The following is a 19,021-nucleotide window of genomic DNA, read 5'->3' as shown; positions in this document are numbered from 1 at the left end:
CTCAGCAGTCTATAGCACACCCACCCTCTCACCTTAGGCTATCGCCGCTTTTTTCATATCTAATTCTTATCAAATGGTTGAGTTAAAATTGACTTACCTAATCTGCAAACTCTGGTTTCCATAACTTAAGCACTATCATTATTTAACTATTCCTGGGGGTTATTTCAAAACAATACACATCGACAATGTCTTCAATGTATGTCCATAAATACTACGTTTAAAAACTATAAATTATTATTAGTAGTCACGAGACATAGGTTGGTAGTAACTAGCTGGTCGAAAAACCAAACTATATTTTCTCGTAAACATTAGAATGTCTAGAAACCTTTTAATTAAATAGGTACTAGAACTACGCAATTGGTTCGCTAAAAGAAAACAAGTACATCAGGCATACGGTAATCAAACAGTCATAATAAATCAACATCCTAAATCCAGATATCATCATCTCTACCATTTAAATAACTACCTATTGGTCACTAAACTAACAATAATAATTATAATTGGCACTGCGTATCACATTCGCCCCATGCATTTAAATTCAGAGTCACCAGACGATGTATCTTCGGATTCCTCTCATTTTTTATCCCTCTATAGCATTCTTACCTTCGTCATTGACTTCTTGAAAGTTATATTATCAACTAAACATTTTATTTACCAAATCATAATGACAGCTACATAAAATCAAACTAGAAGCCTAATTAAACTTTCATTAACCTAAAAAGCAACGTAATAAACTATTATTCATGCAACAACGAATCAATTATAAAATTCATCATAAACAGCCATTATATTTTTATCTATCGCGGCGTACACTGTTTTACATGGAAACATTGCCGGCAACCACAGCGCCCAATACGCCGGACGCTTTTATTTAGACACCTAATTAAATATTTATTAAGTGCATATCTCATTTATACATTAAACCGATTTTAATTTAATGTACGAGCGCGCAAAATTAGGAACAGCGAACGGTTGGACCGCAAAATGAAGTGGATTCGTTCAGTGTGGGCGCACTGGCGTGTGAGTGGCATCGACGCTAGGGAAAATCATTATCGAATATACTTCCCACTCGCTAAATGTTCACGAATTATGGCGCGAGTTAACTAATATGATATACTGCGCTAATGGCTGTTAGATCATTTACTGTTCGACTGCTAATACTATTTATTTTATAACTCGGAAGACAGAACTATTTAGAAGTTCTCGGGAATGAATGTTTGTTAAGTAAACAAGTGTCCTTAATTACTAACACGCAGTTATATTTGTCATAAACTAACTCGAGCAAAACTTATACTTCCTTTTGGTATTCTTGTGAAACCATGACTCCATTTGATTCCTGCTCATAATAGACAGAGGATACTTTAACAATGTGATATGACATATGACAATGATACCTCATACCTATTTCTATTGTAAAGCCAAAAGTTGGCGTAGTTTGGATGTTTCATGAGGAATCCGTAAAACACTTATTTGATAGAACCCAAATTAAGTCATAAGTTATTATTTATCCCGGAAAAATATATTGACACATTAATTCTAGGAAAGCCATGCAGGCGGTGTAGCGAGTAAAACCTAGTATACAACCAATAAATAACAATGATCATGTCAATAATATAAATTGTGTCAGATCAAATTATTCTAGAAATTAGTCAACGCAAGTCGTCAGCAAAGTCGTATGTTTTCGAATGAGTCATGCAGATACGACACGACTTACGTAAAAGCTGCAAGCCGTATGCCTACAACCAATGTGAATTGATTAATACGTTGTTATACATTTGCGTGAGTAAATACAGATTTTACGCTTGTTAATTATGTCGACGGTTTGATGTAGCGCCTGATAATGGTTTGTGTATTTATAGAACCTGTTTATAATACCTGATTGTAGTATGATAATTGGAATCATTTACGTCTAGTACACATTTTAACCCCAGACTTAAATCATTAACTTAATAATGTGGCGTATGATTTAAAACTATATAGATATCAATAGTTTAAAATATATAAAACTGGGCTTTCCTTCCTAGTACTGAATTTTATCTACCATTATAGAATACTAGTTAACTTAATAATAAGTTATGTCTATCTGAACCTACATATAATGTTTCAAAATAGAACTCGAAATATTAAGATCAACTTCCTTTATATTATGTCCGTATAAGTTCTCGATTCTTTTAGATAGGTCGACATTCCCTTCCTATTCATATATAATAAATAAAATTTAAATTATTCGCCAGCTGTCAATGAATTATCATAAAAATAAATATTTTATTGAACAAAACCACAAACATCTCATTAATTAGATTCTAAAAATGGCCAACGGCAAAGATTTCAAGGGTGTTGTGTGCATATTTTAATACTGACACTCCAGTACTTGGAACTAGTGAGATATAAATATCCTGTAATCGTTGCATAACAGTGTAACAGAAAGAGATGTATTCTTGGGTATTACCAGGGCCAGTAGTTTGCGTCACTGCATAATGAACTAGGTGAACGGTTTGGTTCCTCTAATGTCGTCTCGTCTATGACTTTACGCAACCTACGACTATATGCTACTGTTAATAATATTTTCTTCTACATAACAATTTAAAAACCTGCTCCATAGAAAAATCAATAAGAATATTATCCAGTTATATTATCTATGGGACTTATAAATATGGAATGAAATCCATTAGCAAATATACGGCAATTTCCATTTTTTTAATTTTGCTTAAAAGATGATGATTTTAGTAACCAACTTTCGTCTCTACTGCAATTGCATTAACAGTAATCTTAAAACCTATGTCATAACATTACCCGCTTTATGTAGTGTAATAGTATAATTACTATGGACTACAAATGCTATTAGGCGGAGTGGACATCACGATTCTTAGTAAATGTAAAGGACGATCTGAGGAAATACATACCTAAGATTTATCATGCAAATTAATGTAGCGATTTCTAATATACATACTAAATAATTTTATAACGGATTTCACATGATTTTCATAAGTATTTAATAAAAAGCTTTATTAAAAATCCACTTGTGGATTATTATTTATTATTATTGTGGATACTTGATCATATAAAAATAAAACTTATCTATATTAACCATAAAACAATAATTATGACCATAAAATAATAATATGATTAAGCAAGTTATAGAGTCCTTTAAACGGGAACAAAAAATCACACCCATACCGTTACCTTGCGGCAGGAATAGACTCTCGCATATAAAAGACCTACCTACTAGTAATATGATTGTATAACACGATTTAGAATATTCAAAGCCCATAAATTTTAGGTTTGGCAACGTATAATATGCACACGCTTCCGGAATTAAACAAAATATATTATGTATTACTAATAAAGTGGTAATTAATTTACCTGATTCAAACGAATCAGGTTTTGTCATCTTTAATGATCAATTTGTTGCATATTTTGATAAATAATAAGTGAATATAATTAGTCCAACAACTTTTATAACAATTTCGCGTTTCGTACTCAATACGATTTATTATTCCGTAAGCATTTATTCTGATCTTAAAAGTACCTTTGATAGCTCAGTGCGAGACTTTTGGACAATTACAATATAAATATTACGTTTTGAATTGAATTATCTTTTGAATCTTTTTAATTCAAACAAATACTTCTATATCTTTTTGTAATCACTTTTATTCATATGAACAACGATTAAAAAATATTAATAATTTCAATTACTCAATCACACATTAAAATAAAATTTCTTTGTGTTGTCTTTCATCGAAATCTCTAAAATTTAACAATAAAATTATTCTAATCAAATGTGCGTACGTGCCGCGGCACTCGTGTGCAGCGAATATACATACAAAGCTTTACTACTGGACGAATTAGCATAATAATGATTTGTTTTACCAAAACATTGACTCACTGAATACAACCTGGCGGATTTGGGAAGACCAAGAAACGCCGAGGAAACCCTTATTAATGCAATTCTACTAAAATTGACAGTATGAACTATACTTCGCAGTCATTGTCTCGTGAAAAAAGCCGAGAATGTTTGCTGAGCCTTTGTTATAAATTTAATCACATCTGCTATACGCTTGCTAGCATGGCAGCCGCCTTATACTAAATTTCTCAGTAATGTTACTGTCAGATGCAGAACAAGCTCTGTCTTAGCTAAGTTTAATAGAATAATAATATTATCACATTTGCACTAATAAATTAATATGTCTGAATAAATAAATGGGAATTAAACGTATTAGTCTAGTGGTAATGTAGTGTTCTCGCCGTGCGACTTCGATTTTCCAGTAGAGAATATTTTCTGTGCAGTATGCCAAACCAATTTAGTGAAGGATGTAGCAAACATCTATTTTTGGGAGTCTTGGGATAGGTTTTTAGTTTTGTTGTATGCAGAGTACTTATGAAATATGAAAACAACTTAATTTTTCTATTTGCCATTTCTAGTTATTTTTTCTATCAATAAAGTCCTTCGAGCCGGATTTGAACCAGCGACCTATGGGGCGAGGGACCTACTTAGTTCAGAATGATTCTGGTATGGCTACTCAGTTTTGACAGATTTGAAGTTAGTCACAAGCAACAACAGTCAGTTACAACATACAATGCAATAGTGTCGTAATGTAAGGGTCAGGGGCCTTATTCTCTATCCCGCACGTTATTTTAACAGTGCGTAACAAGCACGTAACACAACGCGTCATGTTTAGGACTATAGAAATTTGGCTTACAGAATACTATTCCACGCACATTTCTCGAAGATAACATGACACGGCCGCGTTACGCGTTTACACTACCATACAGAATAAGGGCCCTGGGAATTCTATCTATTAAAACCCAATAATAGATTTTTGTATATTTTGTAACTTCAAACGTCATAGTAGTGGTCATCAGCAACAAGTTGACTGTGTGCGCGACGCCTAAAGTAATAACTTCTCGACACCCTACACGTCAGCGATCAAGCAACCACTGGCATGATGCCAAGGCCAATGCGATTTGCAAATAATACAAACTTTCACTGGATTTTAAGAAATTTACTCACTAGATTAAGTTGCCTGTTACTGCCATAACTTTTCGTAACATGGGAAATACAGTATAACAGTAAGTCGCAATTGTTATGAAATTTATAAATTTTGAATGAATAATTTTAAACATCATCCTTTTTAATACTTTTCTAGACATACGTGTCTGGTGTCATGTACAAATGTTTCATTCATTCACATTACAGAAATGAAATAAATAAGTTTATTACAATTAGAATTTCCTCAAGTTAAATACAAGGAAATTTTTATTGTAATAAAATTACAATACCTAATTATAAAAAAAAAAAAAAATCGGCGTTATTAATACGATCAACTTATACCATCCTCTAAATCATGCAAAATATTAAAATTAAATTTTTGTTGCCAATTACAATGGAAAACTGAAAAAGAGAAAAAATCAAAAAACGAATATACTTCAGAATTATAATATATAAATGTTTCCTTCCTCGTATGATGAGTAATATTTGAATAATATATTATTATTATTAAAGACTAAAACCATAACATCCAATGAGATCCTTCGATTAAAATTAGTAACATTTTATTAATTACATATATTATCTTTAATACTAGCCCATACTTATACTAGCTTCTTACACCTAAACAGGTGATAAGTAAATGAATAATAGGTTATTACAACAAATTACAACTGCAACACTTCTATTGTACTGATAATAAATAATGCACAACTTTTACTGCCAAATGTGGAGCCAGTTTTTAACCGCGCGACGCGACACGTCGTGTTGTTTACAACATTAGAAACACATTGCAAATGTAACATTGTTAACTTACATATGTTTTCGGGATAGTTGAACACTGTTAAACATAATTATCGTAAGCTTGTTCCGCACCTTTGGCCTAGGCACGTGTCTAATTTGAATTTAAAAACTATTAAACCAAAATAATCTTTGAAATTAAGTTCATTTTATTAATTTTTAATTTCTTTTTCGAACACATGTCAAGGATTTATGATATTATATTATCTATTATTTTACTCTTTTTTTTATTGCAAAAAATAACTAAACAAACGATTTTAAATATGCTAAAAAGGAAATCACTACCAAATTTCATGGATAAGAATTATAATATAGGCTTATTCTCATATCGAAATATTCTACAGTATGACTTTCACACAGGCGGCGCCGGCACTAGTCGCTCATAAAAATAAATCACACATATCGTCTCTAAATGCTACACATATACACATTATGTGTACATAAAAAAAATACAGAGATTATGAATCAGCTGGCAATCCCAGTGCGTACGCGCGCCGTTTCCGCACGCGTGACCTCCATACAAACACTTACAACCGACAATGACCGATGATTAACTGATACACATCTCACTTAACACATGTTACGTTAAATTTAATATTTTAAAATTAAAACATATTTCAAACATAGTTTTTTTTTTTTTATATAGTGAGAGTCGCAAGGGCGGCAAAGGTGTCAGCACTTATAGGATAAAGCACTTTATTTTTTGCAATATGTTTAATTGTCAGTTACTTTATAGGACGTGTCTATGAAAAAAATGGCCGTGGCCGTGAAAAATTAGGTCCCTAAGTATTTAAAATATTAATAAACTACATTTCACAATGTGATATCTGAAATTCTCTCCTACTGGAAATCAACGACCATAAATATAAAAAAACATCACAAAACATCTGATATGTAGATAGATTTCACCTATAACTTCTAACACTAATATTAGTATGTAGGTATGTATAGCAACCTACCTACAATATAAATCAACTGACATTAGACATTTTACGACAAATTTGAGCGTCATTAATGACGTCAAGTAACCAACATTAGCATACCTATACTACATAATGCCTATACTTTGTGCAAAAAGATTTGTTGTTGACGTGATCAAAATCACTATCAGTAATACCATCTAAAATGGGTTCCATGAACATCTCACCAAGATTTCGCAATATGTAACAAACACCTTATAAAAATTTATTGAAATAAATGGAACTGTATCATTTAGAAAATATTTCAAATGAAGGTTTTTTTTCATATTTTAAATTGCAATATATATTTTTTTATTTACTTAATAAGGAGTTCCGCAAAGAGCTAGTTCAGTGTCCCGTAGTCTTATAAGATTAGGAACCATTGGTCTACATATCATCTACACACGATACACAATCCGTAGCAAGTTTGTTGCTGCGGTTTAGTATCCACTATCACGCCCGTGCCTAGTTATTGCGTGTAAACTAGTTGGCCAATTCCTATAAACTCGGTAAATCTTAGTAGCAATGTCATCTCTACAAAATTTATAAGACGCAGTTGCAAATGAACAACTGTCTGACACTTAACAGCGAATACGCACGAGATTTTTGCATGCATATTAGTCCAGTCTACGTATAAATGTGAAGGGAATGGGAAATTCTCAAGACTGAATGTGTCATAGTCATTGAAACTTGTACTTTTTTGCAACTTGATGTAAACAAGCAAGTAGCTTGCGTGGCGGTAAGCATTACTACTCCTGAACAAACTCCACATTAAAAAAGGTTATGTGAAATTCGGCGAGATTTTATTGCTCCCGAATGCTGCCCCTTCTCTATCACCCGCCCTCCCTCTAGAAGATATCCGTTGCTACGCCAATGTTATGTATTAAATAATCCTACTTGCCCTAATCATTGACAAACTATGTTGTTCGATTTACAGAGAGCAGTGGCAACATCCTGGGAGCCAGTGAATGGAACACAGGATACCCATCAACAACCACCATGTACCCGGCCTATGGGCCATTGCAGCCGTCGTATTACAAACCTGATCCAACGTTACACATACCTGCTGGTAAGGAAAATTATTGTTTTTAGACATATAAATTGACTGAGTGCGAGTAATCAGGATACATGACCTTCGGCTATGGTCAAAGCTAAGTCCTGCTAAAAAGAACTTATGCGATTTAAAATACATTTATTCTCTCTCACCCAAATTATATGGTATTGCAGATACAACACAGCTGAAATCAATTAAATTATTTAATTAATCCATACCAGCCTTGAACGTCCTTCTCAACTTTGTATTAGTCCTTACACTACTCTAGCAATTAACATCCTATACTCAGGATGACCACCTAATTAATTCTATAAAACGAGAAATCAAGCTTTAAAAATCCTCGCGTTTTTATAGTTTTATTACAATTGGCGAAAAAAAAAACAATACGAATAGATAATAATAAAAAAAATATTAAATATCTCTTCATAGAAAAATCATGCCTAATTAATAAGTAAACCGTCCCTGCAACATTTTTGATAATCACTAGGTATTTATTTTTTATTTTTAAACACAAATTCTCCAGAAATATTATCATAATTTAGGTAGGGGAGAAATATAGTTCATTAGATAAATAATAGGAATACATAGGTGTGATGAATTATAGAGCTTTCGTGTTTAAATATACTAATTTTGTAAAAACATTTAACATATAAATAAATAATATTTATATCAGGTAACCTTTGATAAACAGGCCAGCTAATTTGAAATATTAGTCAACAAGCGTTAAATGTTATGGAGCGATAATACTGCAGGAAAACATTGGCATACTCAATGTTGATTATAGTACAGGGGAACCGTTAGAAAATACATCCGCGTAATAAACCAGATTCATGGCGTTTATTAATTTTTTTTTCATCGTCCTTAGAGGACAGGCTATAGTCTTACGACCATACTGCCTAGTCTTACGTATCTCTTTTCTTTAATGGCGTTTATTAAGTTAGGTGTCAGGATCATAGAGTATATAGACATTCTCTATGTCTATGTTAATGAGAAATGACAAAACCTTTTGTCATATTATACGGGGCCAGCAAAGTGAAACTACTGCACCTGATGGTAAGTGGAGTGGGGTCCAATAAAATGTCGATTGACGATTACCCCTCGACAGTCATCACAATTATGCCGGCCTGTTGGAACCCGATACACATAGACTGATCCCGGATCGCGACACTTACGTGGGCCACTATGGCGGGTTATGACACCTTGTGTACGGTGGTCGCTATCCGGGCGGATATAAAATATATCCTACCATCAGTAACTACTAAACAGCCCCCAGATAAAATAATATATAATGGATGATGACTGCTCTGTCGTGTGCGAGAGTCGAATTTGATATATACGACCGCTTTATCTATTCCTACCGCGAAGCAGCAATGTTCAGACACTGTGCTATTCCGGTTTAAAGGATATTTTAACTTTTAATGCCCTAGGAATACGAGCACAGTTTGTACGTATTCTGAAATTTTGGTTATTGTTGCTACAATTCACAAATCAAAAAAGGCAAAAAATTTACCCGAGGAATCGTCGTATAAATAATTAGGTCTCATTGAAGATTTTATAATTAAAAACAGTATATTAGATACTAAAAAAACAACACGCAGATACTAAGTAATTAATAACCTACCATGCAGTTTATTTTTTTGCTATTTAAAATATAAAATAGGAAAGTTAATTGACTTAGTATTATTCTTCGTATATTTGTATTACAGAAATGAAATTTTCGCTGTAAACCTTGGTATATTATAATTTATTGGCAATTGGCTAAAATAGTGCCAAAAAATGGCACAAGATTTCCAATTCATGAACGCTTTACTAGACGTAATAAGGTTTTTCTTAGAACAATTCATAGCAAAACCATGAGTTATTTTAGAAAGAAAAATAATTAATAATAAAACAATCTTCATACAAAATAAAATATTACTTTGAGCAGTAAAGTTTTACAAAACAAATCGTAACATATTTATTTATAGGAATACACATATTTTATTTACGTTAGTTTAACATCTATCCCTATTGAATATGGGTATGATATATGCGTCATACTTATTTATATAAGTAATAATTTATTAAGATAAATAAACTTCCTCAATTTATAACAAGCATAACCACGGTAATGGAGCGGTTGACCACATGATAGAAACCGAAAAGTACCTAAACCTGATAAATGTACTGAAACTGAAAATCTTCCCCCCTATTCATAGACGTTATTTATCTAAGGACGACGCATTGCTGTGATAACAAATCTGTTTCTCAGTGCTAACAGTCTTCGCAGTGCGTAGACATAGGGTTGAGTGATTGGCTAATATTGAAATACAACTTGAATCTAGTTGGCTGTCAGATAAACAAAGCTGAACAAACAGCAAGCTGTCAGATAAACAAAGCTGAGAAGTAGACTTGTTATCACAGCAATGCTCCGTCCTTAGATTAATAACGTCTTTGAATAAGGGGCTAGATTATAAATAAAGTAGTATTGCAGAAGAAAGCGTGCTTCCCAACAAGCCCCGCCATTGATATTTTTGGTGTTGTTTGTGCTGTACTGCAAAAACATACTTCAATTTTTTGTTAGTTCTTTTATCTAATACGTCTCTTTTATAATATGTAGTCATTAATATGTTGAAATTTAATGAAAGGTTATCTTTATATTTTTTTAATGAAACGATTTTATGATTTTAAAATTACGTAGGGGTTTTAAGGGTCCCTTTATCTTAGAACTGAATTATTTAAACAATTAAAAAATCCAATAAAATTATAAAAAAATTACCAATTAGTTTGGTTGTCAGCAAACACGACATATTCGTTGCTTGGTGTGATATTATACCTAACTTTAGACAGTTTTAGTATTAACCCACGTAGTCTACTTGGTTGTAAGAGTACCGAACATTTATACTGATTTAGTAATTATATTATTTAACGTATTCTAAGTTCAAAAAGCAACGTTCATAGCGAACGACTAAGTTATTCAATCTCTAAAGGGCATTATAATAACATGAGTAGTAAATGGCTTCTGTAATGCGTATTCACGATATAGACAATTGACAAATCAACCGAGCATGAAGTATAATCATTGAAAATTAATAATATTATCGCATTACAGTGTTACCCGAGCTGCCACTGGGACACGCAGAGTACGGCGGCTTCCAATCGAGCACGGCAGGGTTCGTGAAAGGCAGCCCGAGCGGAACCAGCTCCTCCCTCACCGAGCTGAACGCACCAACCGCAATGCCCACCCAGCGATACGATCCCAACTACTACAACTCCTGGTCTACAAACACCTACAACTATAACAACTACCAATACAACAACATAAACAACAACCCCACGTGTATACAATCGCACACGCCCTACATAAATCCAAATCCACAAATGATACTGCCCAACTTATATTCTACAGTCAACCAAAACCAAATTCATGTGCACCTTCACAGTTCAACGGACAAATACAATCTGGAACAATGCATACCAAGTGAGATCAAAATAAGCGATATCGACGGTGGGATATCGATAACCACCGAGCTTCAGAGCACGGGTGAAGCCAGCGGGCTCGTACAGACTTGCGAGTCCAACGACGAAGTAAAACACGGACTTTATGGCGCAGGCAGCCAAGAAGTGTGGAGACCCTATTGACGTTCCGCTCCTTTTATAGATAATCATTCCATTGTACATATTGTGATATAATTATTGTGAATTTCTACTGATTCTTAGTAATAATTGTAAAAATTAGTTTCGAATTAAATTAATGTTAAACATTAATTATATTTTAATTGTTAAAAAATGTATTAAACAAATTATAAGGTAACTAATTACAAATTTAAACCTGTATTTTTATTTGTAAACCCTAATGAAAAGCTGTTAGTAACGATCATAGTAATAATACAATTTAAATGATTGTCAGTAGGCATTGTCTTTTGTCGTTTAACACCGATTCGCAGGCTAGCGCCGTATAAGCAGCTATCATAACGACGCTTTAAAAGGCAATCATTGTAAGCAACAAATTTATCTAAAATTATTTAATATGAACATATTCGGAGTAGCACGATTTTCTGCGTCATTTTATCAAGGTTTTATATCTCTAGAATAATTTTTATATTATTTGGCTCTATTTATATAAAGTAAACAGTCTTATTAAAATCATAACTAAATCGCTTTACGCAAATGATTTGCTTATTATGCTGAACAGAAAAAAAAATCGCCATTTTATAGTAAAATATAGAACCATGTATAGAACAAAATTTTTGTACTGACATCATTAACTTTAAAACGAATAAGCAAAAGTGGCACCCCAAACAGGTTTTTTTATTTTCCTGATCAGACGTTACAACAATTAATTCGTGCCCACTAAATTTAGTTCCAACAGGAAACAAACTTGCAAACCTTCTATGATTAGGACTTAACACAAGTAATAAACAAATTACACAAATAAAGCGGTCACCCGTCCCGCCTTCTGTGAGACCATCTCGTAATGCCATGGGCCTTAAACAAGATGCCTGTTTACAAAAGATAGTGCTAGTAAAAAACAAAAAGTGTAGATATGGGAAACGTATTGATGCGAAAAGCCTGTCGTGTGTTCATATAAATACATTTACAAATTAACACAGAGGAACGATAACTTATAATTTTTGATAACAAGTTTAACATTAACCAAAACGCACGAATATTATATTGATTAAATTTAATTCAATATTTATGTTGTTCATCCATTATATTGATTTAAATTTAGGCGCTTTTTTGTGATTTAACATGACGTTTATTAAAGAATTGCCAGAATAAAGGAAAAATTTTGCTGTATAAATAGTATATTTTATATATAGTTTGTCGTTACGTGTTTACATGAAAAAATAATAAATACTTTCTTGCCCTCTTGGCAACACCGTCAAAAATGTATAGTACAGCTGAGAAGTCTTAATACTTGATCAGAAGATTATATATAATATTTGATATTTGGAAATCATGCCACAAATTGTAAATTATTCATCTGTCCTTCCTTTTTAATTTTGGTTATGATCACACGAGACAGACTTAAAATATATATTCATGATATAAAATACATATAAAAAAAAATGTAAGTATCAAAAATCTTTTTGTTGAACTACAAACCAATGAAGGCAGCGACACACGTTCTTGCTCTGAGGTTCTTGAACGACGCACGTACTACAGATAAATGTGTTGCCAGTATTCGATTTCAAAAATTTACTAAAAATTTCTCATTAATACTGAGGATCAAGCTACAATAAAAAAAAAATATATTTAAAATTCGCGGGTGCAGCTGAATTTCGTTTTTTTAGTTTACCGACTTTTGTTGTAATAATAATCGACTACGATCCACTGGATTGGTAACTGGTAACATTCTCATAAATAAATCGGTAATCTACCGACAAGTAGCAACACTGTCGTGCTATGTGATAAAATGGCGTCGGTCGTGTTTCGCTTGATGACTTCGTAAAATAGTTTATGTGACGAGTTTTAAGTGTTTTATTTAATTTTAATAAGTACCAGTTTAGTAATAATAATCCATTACCTGTCACATAATTGTAAGTAATCCATTTTAAGAGATATTCAAACCAAACGTATAGCTATTTCAGGGTTGTGATAACAGCGGCCAAGATGCAAATGAATCTGTTTTCTAGAACTAACCGTAGTTATTTGCTTACAGTCGAAAAGGGGCTCTTAACGTATTTGTCAGAGTGCAATGTCCGAGGAGACAGAGCGGCACGGCGAGACGGCGTGCGAAGGAAGCGCTGGCGGCGGTGACACGAACACGATTCGCGTGTTGTTGACCCCGCACCAGCTGGAAGCCGCCTCCGCCGACTCGCTTCGCGCCGCGTGGAAAACCCAGGACTCATACATTGATCACCTCGAAAAGTTGAACAAACAGTTAGAAGGTATTTAAGAGCATTTCGGCTTGTAGCGGCCCGGTCGGCATGCGCCCGACACGCGAGTTGTCATGTCTCGTATATCGACAATACTTTAACTAAAATTAGTGATACTGTATTGGAAAATGTTCTGTGATATTGAAATTGTTTAGCTGTAAATGTGGTACGGGGTGTATTTAGGTGTTTATAAAGATGAAGATGAAGCTATGGTGTATTGCTGTGTGCCAGTGGAGTGTTCAGTGGAAGTGAAGTCTCCAGAGCGTGCTGGAGCGGTGTTCAGTGCTGTTACTATGTCCTTGGTGCAAGCTGTTGGTGTTGCCACTGCGGCCGGTTCTTATACACCACAAAAAGTAAATATGTTTTCATTTGTTTTGCTGTTTAGATAAGGTTTTGTTTTGTATTGGCTTTGTTATCTTATGCCATACAATCTATTGTTTAATTTGTACATATAGAGACTGTGCATATTATATGAAGTGATATTGCACCCCTTAGCATTGTAAATAAAGGTTTTCAGTCATTTATAAATTGTCATGAAGCTAAGTTTAATCACTACATGCTGACCTTAAATGACTATAAATATACATAAACCTTAATTTACATCTATTTTAACTTTAAGGTATTTGTAAATATCTCACTTTAAAATTAATTAGGTCATGGAAGTGATATTAAAGTGAGATATATAATTAAAATGAAACTGTAATAGCTTAACCATTATAATAATGAATTCCTGTGCATTTTATATTTGCTATAACAAACTTAGCTTATATATTATATTTATATAGAAAATCTGGCAGCAAGAATGTTGGTAATACTTCAAATAACTTATTGAATATATAGTTAAATATAGAAAAATCATAACTCCATTGGTAAAACTGTCCTATTCAACACCATAAACCTGTACCATGCTACATATTGAGTTATTATTAGCCTTTGCAATTATTAAAACAAATTAAACCAAAATCCAGCTATCGAGAAAGTTAATACACATATTAATACTTACTTTCAATATAAATTACATACTTTGTATGAAGTTAGACACTTTATATGTCATATTATTAAACCAATCAACAGAGCTTGTTGTGATGGTGCATACAATAAAATAGTGTTATTCTACCAAGGACTTGAATCTCATCTATTCTCATAGCATATGTAATATAACAGTCAACATAAAAATAATAATATAGAATATTCAATATAGCTAGATATATTTACTTGCTTGCCTACAACAGACAGAAGTTTCCGTCGTGTTATCTCTCATATAATACAAGTATATTCATTATTATGTTTGTTTATAACAGAAGCTTTTAATACTATCATAACAAAACTTGATAAAGAATCAATGTCAATGACCACTTGCATGATAATTTATTTCATGCATTATTTTCTTATTTATTGATGCACACACTGCTCGCCACTATTAATTCATGTTGAATGAATTTGTGTATGGACAACTATTTTTACAGTATGTAACCTTATTCATTTGACTATAACTAATTCTATTTTTTGGAATATTATTTTCAAAACCTCCATAACACCTTCCATACTAACCAATTACTTCTTCTTAAGAAAATAATCTAATTCAATATTCAATACTTACTATCTGGCAATCTTTAAATTTCTATTTCATTCTTATTGGAACTAAGCAAACACTTTCAGATGTAACAATTTCAAATTCAATATAAAGTCATCTATGCAAGAACCATTTTCTTTTTTTCATGTGTCTACAAAAATAAATATCCAATGAAGTCCACTACAATGCAATACTTGTCACTAATTTTCATTTTGTTGTAGTTAAGGTGTTGTCGATTATGATATTGTAATAAATTAAATACACCACAATTACAGTTTGTCTGTGATTTCATTATATTTTGGCTTAGATTGTAAATACAAAATTAGTATTATTTAACATGTTATGCTATCTAGCAAGAACTATAAAATGAAATGTATGAACAATGTATCGCGCCTTCCACTCTACCATAAGTTTTGTAAGATGGGTATCGGAACTTGGCATAGGATTCATACTTTGACACCCATACTACAAAATAAAATAGTTTCTATGCTAAGATTGTACCCTTGAAGTTTCTTTCAGCTTGGTTATCCTACCGTTGCACCAGAATATCAAATTTAGAATAGAAATATTAATAAAATATAATGTTTAAATTGTAATTAACATGTATTCAAATTATTGATTACAATTTACTGCAATTAAGCCAAACATAATGATTTATGTGGTACTATGTTTAAGTTTTTTATATAGAAAACAATATTGTATAAATTTTATACAGTCTTTGCCCCATGTTGAAGTTCTGTTAGTACTCTGAAATTAATATCTCCCATGCAATAGGTTGTAAATCAAGAAGTATGATTTTACAGGGGACCTATTTTGAAGAACACTTGTTTTGATTAATATTTAAAATATTTTTTTCAACCTATATATTTTTAAAAAAATACCAACAATTGAAAAATATTAATGAAAAATCTTTTAAATATTTAACAAAACAAAAATATTCATTTAACCAGGTCCCTCGTATAAATCATACCTATTGATTTACATCCTAATCTGTGGAAGGCATTGAAATGTAAAACAATGATATATTGTGAAATGTGTAATATAAAGTAGAAATTATCAACATACAAATGCACTAAAACATCAACTTAGTGCATAGACTGTATTCAATTCCGGCAAAAACCACTTAAAAATAACTGGAAATAAATATGTGCAGGTAGTCTGGAAAAGGCGAAAGAGGTAGAGGAAAGAATTAAGCAGCAATATGTGGAATCACAACACAGAGAAAAGGTTCTTGTTAGGAGGCTCGCTGCAAAGGAGCAAGAGATACAGGATTATGCTGTAAGTTTGTTTAATGAACCATGCTAAAATTTTGGGATGGATATGAGCTAGGAAAAATGTGATGGCACTAATTAAACCTCTGCCTAAGGCTTCAGGGATAAGTGGGTGAGCTTGTCTTTTCTAATTCACTTGGTCATTATTACTGACACTACATAAGATAAAAATAAAAATCACTTGTGGCAAAGTAATTAACACAATATATGTGTCATACATAAAGACCTTGATTTTTCAATAACTTCTGAGTAATAGAAATAATCTAGTAGGGTAATTAGAATTGTAATTTGTGAATAATCACACAAATATTTTTAAAATTCTAGAGCCAGATAACTGAGTTGAAGTCATCACATGCAAGTCTTAATGGTCGACCTACACTTCTAGATCCGGCAGTTAATGTTTTAATATTAAGGCTGAAACAAGAGTTAACATCGACTAAAGCGAGGTTAGAGGAGACTCAAAATGAATTATCAGCGTGGAAGTTCACGCCAGATTCAAATACAGGAAAGAAATTAATGGCGAAATGTCGGCTGCTACATCAAGAGAACGAGGATCTCGGACGCATGACGTCAAGCGGTCGCATTGCTAAGTTGGAAGGTGATTTAGCGTTACAAAAGAGTTTTAGTGAAGAGGTGAAAAAGTCACAATCAGGTTTGTATGTCTGATAAAGTTCATTTTGGTTTGGTAAAGGGCCTCTCTGTATACTTCACCATAATTTTGGAGTATTAATATTACAAGATTTCTCCTATGGAAGTGATACGGTTTTTAGTATTATTTACTTAAAGAAAATAGAGCATAGTCAGTGAATACACAACAGAGTATGCATATAGCTTTTCTTTTGGTGACGGAAAATTCAAACTTATAACATTATTGTATTATTGTGTAAAATAGGCCTTGAAACTGCTTTCGATCGGATTATCACGATTCAAAAATACATGTTCAAACCCTGGCTTCCAGCGATTGTATCACTACTGATGCTTTGCTTGTGTGTCCAAAGTTGTGTTTAATGAAGTTTATAAAAAATGGTTTAAAGATTGTTAAACTGGAAAGCAAGGTTTATATTATGTTTAAAATGCAAAATATACATCCAAAATTTAGTATAGAATGCTATATTCAATGATCAAATAAACCAAACACCCACAACCTATACACTAGTTAGTTATCACTTCATATAAAAGGAAGTGACCAAAATCAGCACAAACAGTGCTTGGCTTCATTCATTACAAGTGTGTGTAGAGTGTAGACAGACAGATCATTGTTTGTTTCATTTTACTACCTAAACTGGCTAACATCACTTTTTAACTATTTACTGTTCTCCTTATCCTGCACCATTCGTGCCTATACTACTATTGGTACTTGTTGTATGATCCTATAGCAATTATAATAAAGTTAATACTACCACAATGTTTTATTTTTCAGAATTAGATGAATTCCTGCAAGAGTTAGATGAGGATGTGGAAGGCATGCAGAGCACAGTGCTGTTCCTGCAACAGGAGCTGCGTGCGTCCCATGCCACTGTGAATGGCAACAGGCAGTCTTCCCCCGGCGACAAGCGGACTTACTCAGGCAGTGAGTGCAGCGACACGCCCGTGGGCAAGCGGAGACGCGCCTCGGTGCTCTCCCTGGACTACAACGAGGAGGAGGAGCCTCTCACAGTGACCAACGGCGAGGCCGACTAGCCCAGGGCCTCTGTGTTCTCTTACCGAACACGATTCTTTAATATCAAATAGTGAAACTCGTGAACCACTGTCATATCTATGAGCCCCGCGGCCATTACGTTGGCTCCAAATTAATTTTAATGAATTATCATTGTGAGTGATCATCAAATTCTCTTTAGAGGTGAAACGCTGGTTCGGTGTCAGTCACTCATTACAAAACATGTGAACGCTTATATATTAACATGTAAAGTGTACTTTAAAAATCTATGTACTTTGATTAGAAGACATGATATACAGACGAAGGTGTCATTTCCATTGACAATGAATTGGTGATGATTGTGTCGAACGTGAAAATGAGACTAAGGAAACATTTGGTAAAAGTATAGTTTGCGTTTTATGCACAACAGTGGACCATGTGATCAGATTTAATAGTGAACCGTTTTTGACATTGTTTTTATACTTGAAATATTAAGACAAGACACTTGGTTGACAATTTTATAATTTATTTATGAATAAGTGGATTAATTGTGATAATATATTAGAGAAATCCAATGAGATATGAGCGATGCGATTGTCTTTTGTTGCCGATTATCATTGTTACATGGCGTTTGTTTGGTTTACTTGCCAGAGTTATTGCGAGGATAAACGGAATCGAGCCTGTCGTAAGAACATTGCAATATGGACGAACACCAAGCCTAATGAAATAATCAATTAATGTTTAACACATTTTTAATAAAATTTATGTGAGTTTCTACCTGAAATGTTTCTATTATAAAATTACAATGAATGTATATAGAAAATATGTTAATAAACATATATTGCTGGCATCAATTCGGTAGTATTATTCCAAGTA

At 32.9% G+C, this 19,021-nt stretch overlaps 2 protein-coding genes across 2 annotated transcripts in view; both read left to right on the top strand.

Moving 5' to 3' along the window:
- The window catches only part of LOC115440234 (runt-related transcription factor 3), a 55,790-nt gene extending 44,266 nt beyond the window's left edge, over positions 1-11,524 (top strand). The window contains exons 5-6 of the mRNA XM_030164452.2: positions 7,685-7,816; positions 10,893-11,524. Coding sequence (XP_030020312.1) covers positions 7,685-7,816; positions 10,893-11,422 — 662 coding nt within the window. The 3' untranslated portion in view covers positions 11,423-11,524. The remainder of the gene's footprint in view (positions 1-7,684; positions 7,817-10,892) is intronic.
- A 1,621-nt stretch (positions 11,525-13,145) lies between these two features.
- LOC115440208 (pre-mRNA-splicing regulator female-lethal(2)D) lies at positions 13,146-18,999 on the top strand. Its single transcript, XM_030164415.2, has 5 exons — positions 13,146-13,326; positions 13,449-13,677; positions 16,392-16,516; positions 16,834-17,161; positions 17,930-18,999. Exons 2-5 carry the CDS (start codon positions 13,485-13,487, stop codon positions 18,187-18,189), a joined length of 906 nt encoding a protein of 301 aa, XP_030020275.1. The 5' UTR covers positions 13,146-13,326; positions 13,449-13,484; the 3' UTR covers positions 18,190-18,999.
- The last annotated feature ends 22 nt before the right edge of the window (positions 19,000-19,021 follow it).

This window comes from Manduca sexta, chromosome 10 (genome assembly GCF_014839805.1).
Source record: "Manduca sexta isolate Smith_Timp_Sample1 chromosome 10, JHU_Msex_v1.0, whole genome shotgun sequence".
NCBI classification, from domain to species: Eukaryota; Metazoa; Arthropoda; class Insecta; order Lepidoptera; family Sphingidae; genus Manduca; species Manduca sexta.
Note: the sequence above shows the minus strand (reverse complement) of the source record. Positions and strands in the feature narration are given on the sequence as shown.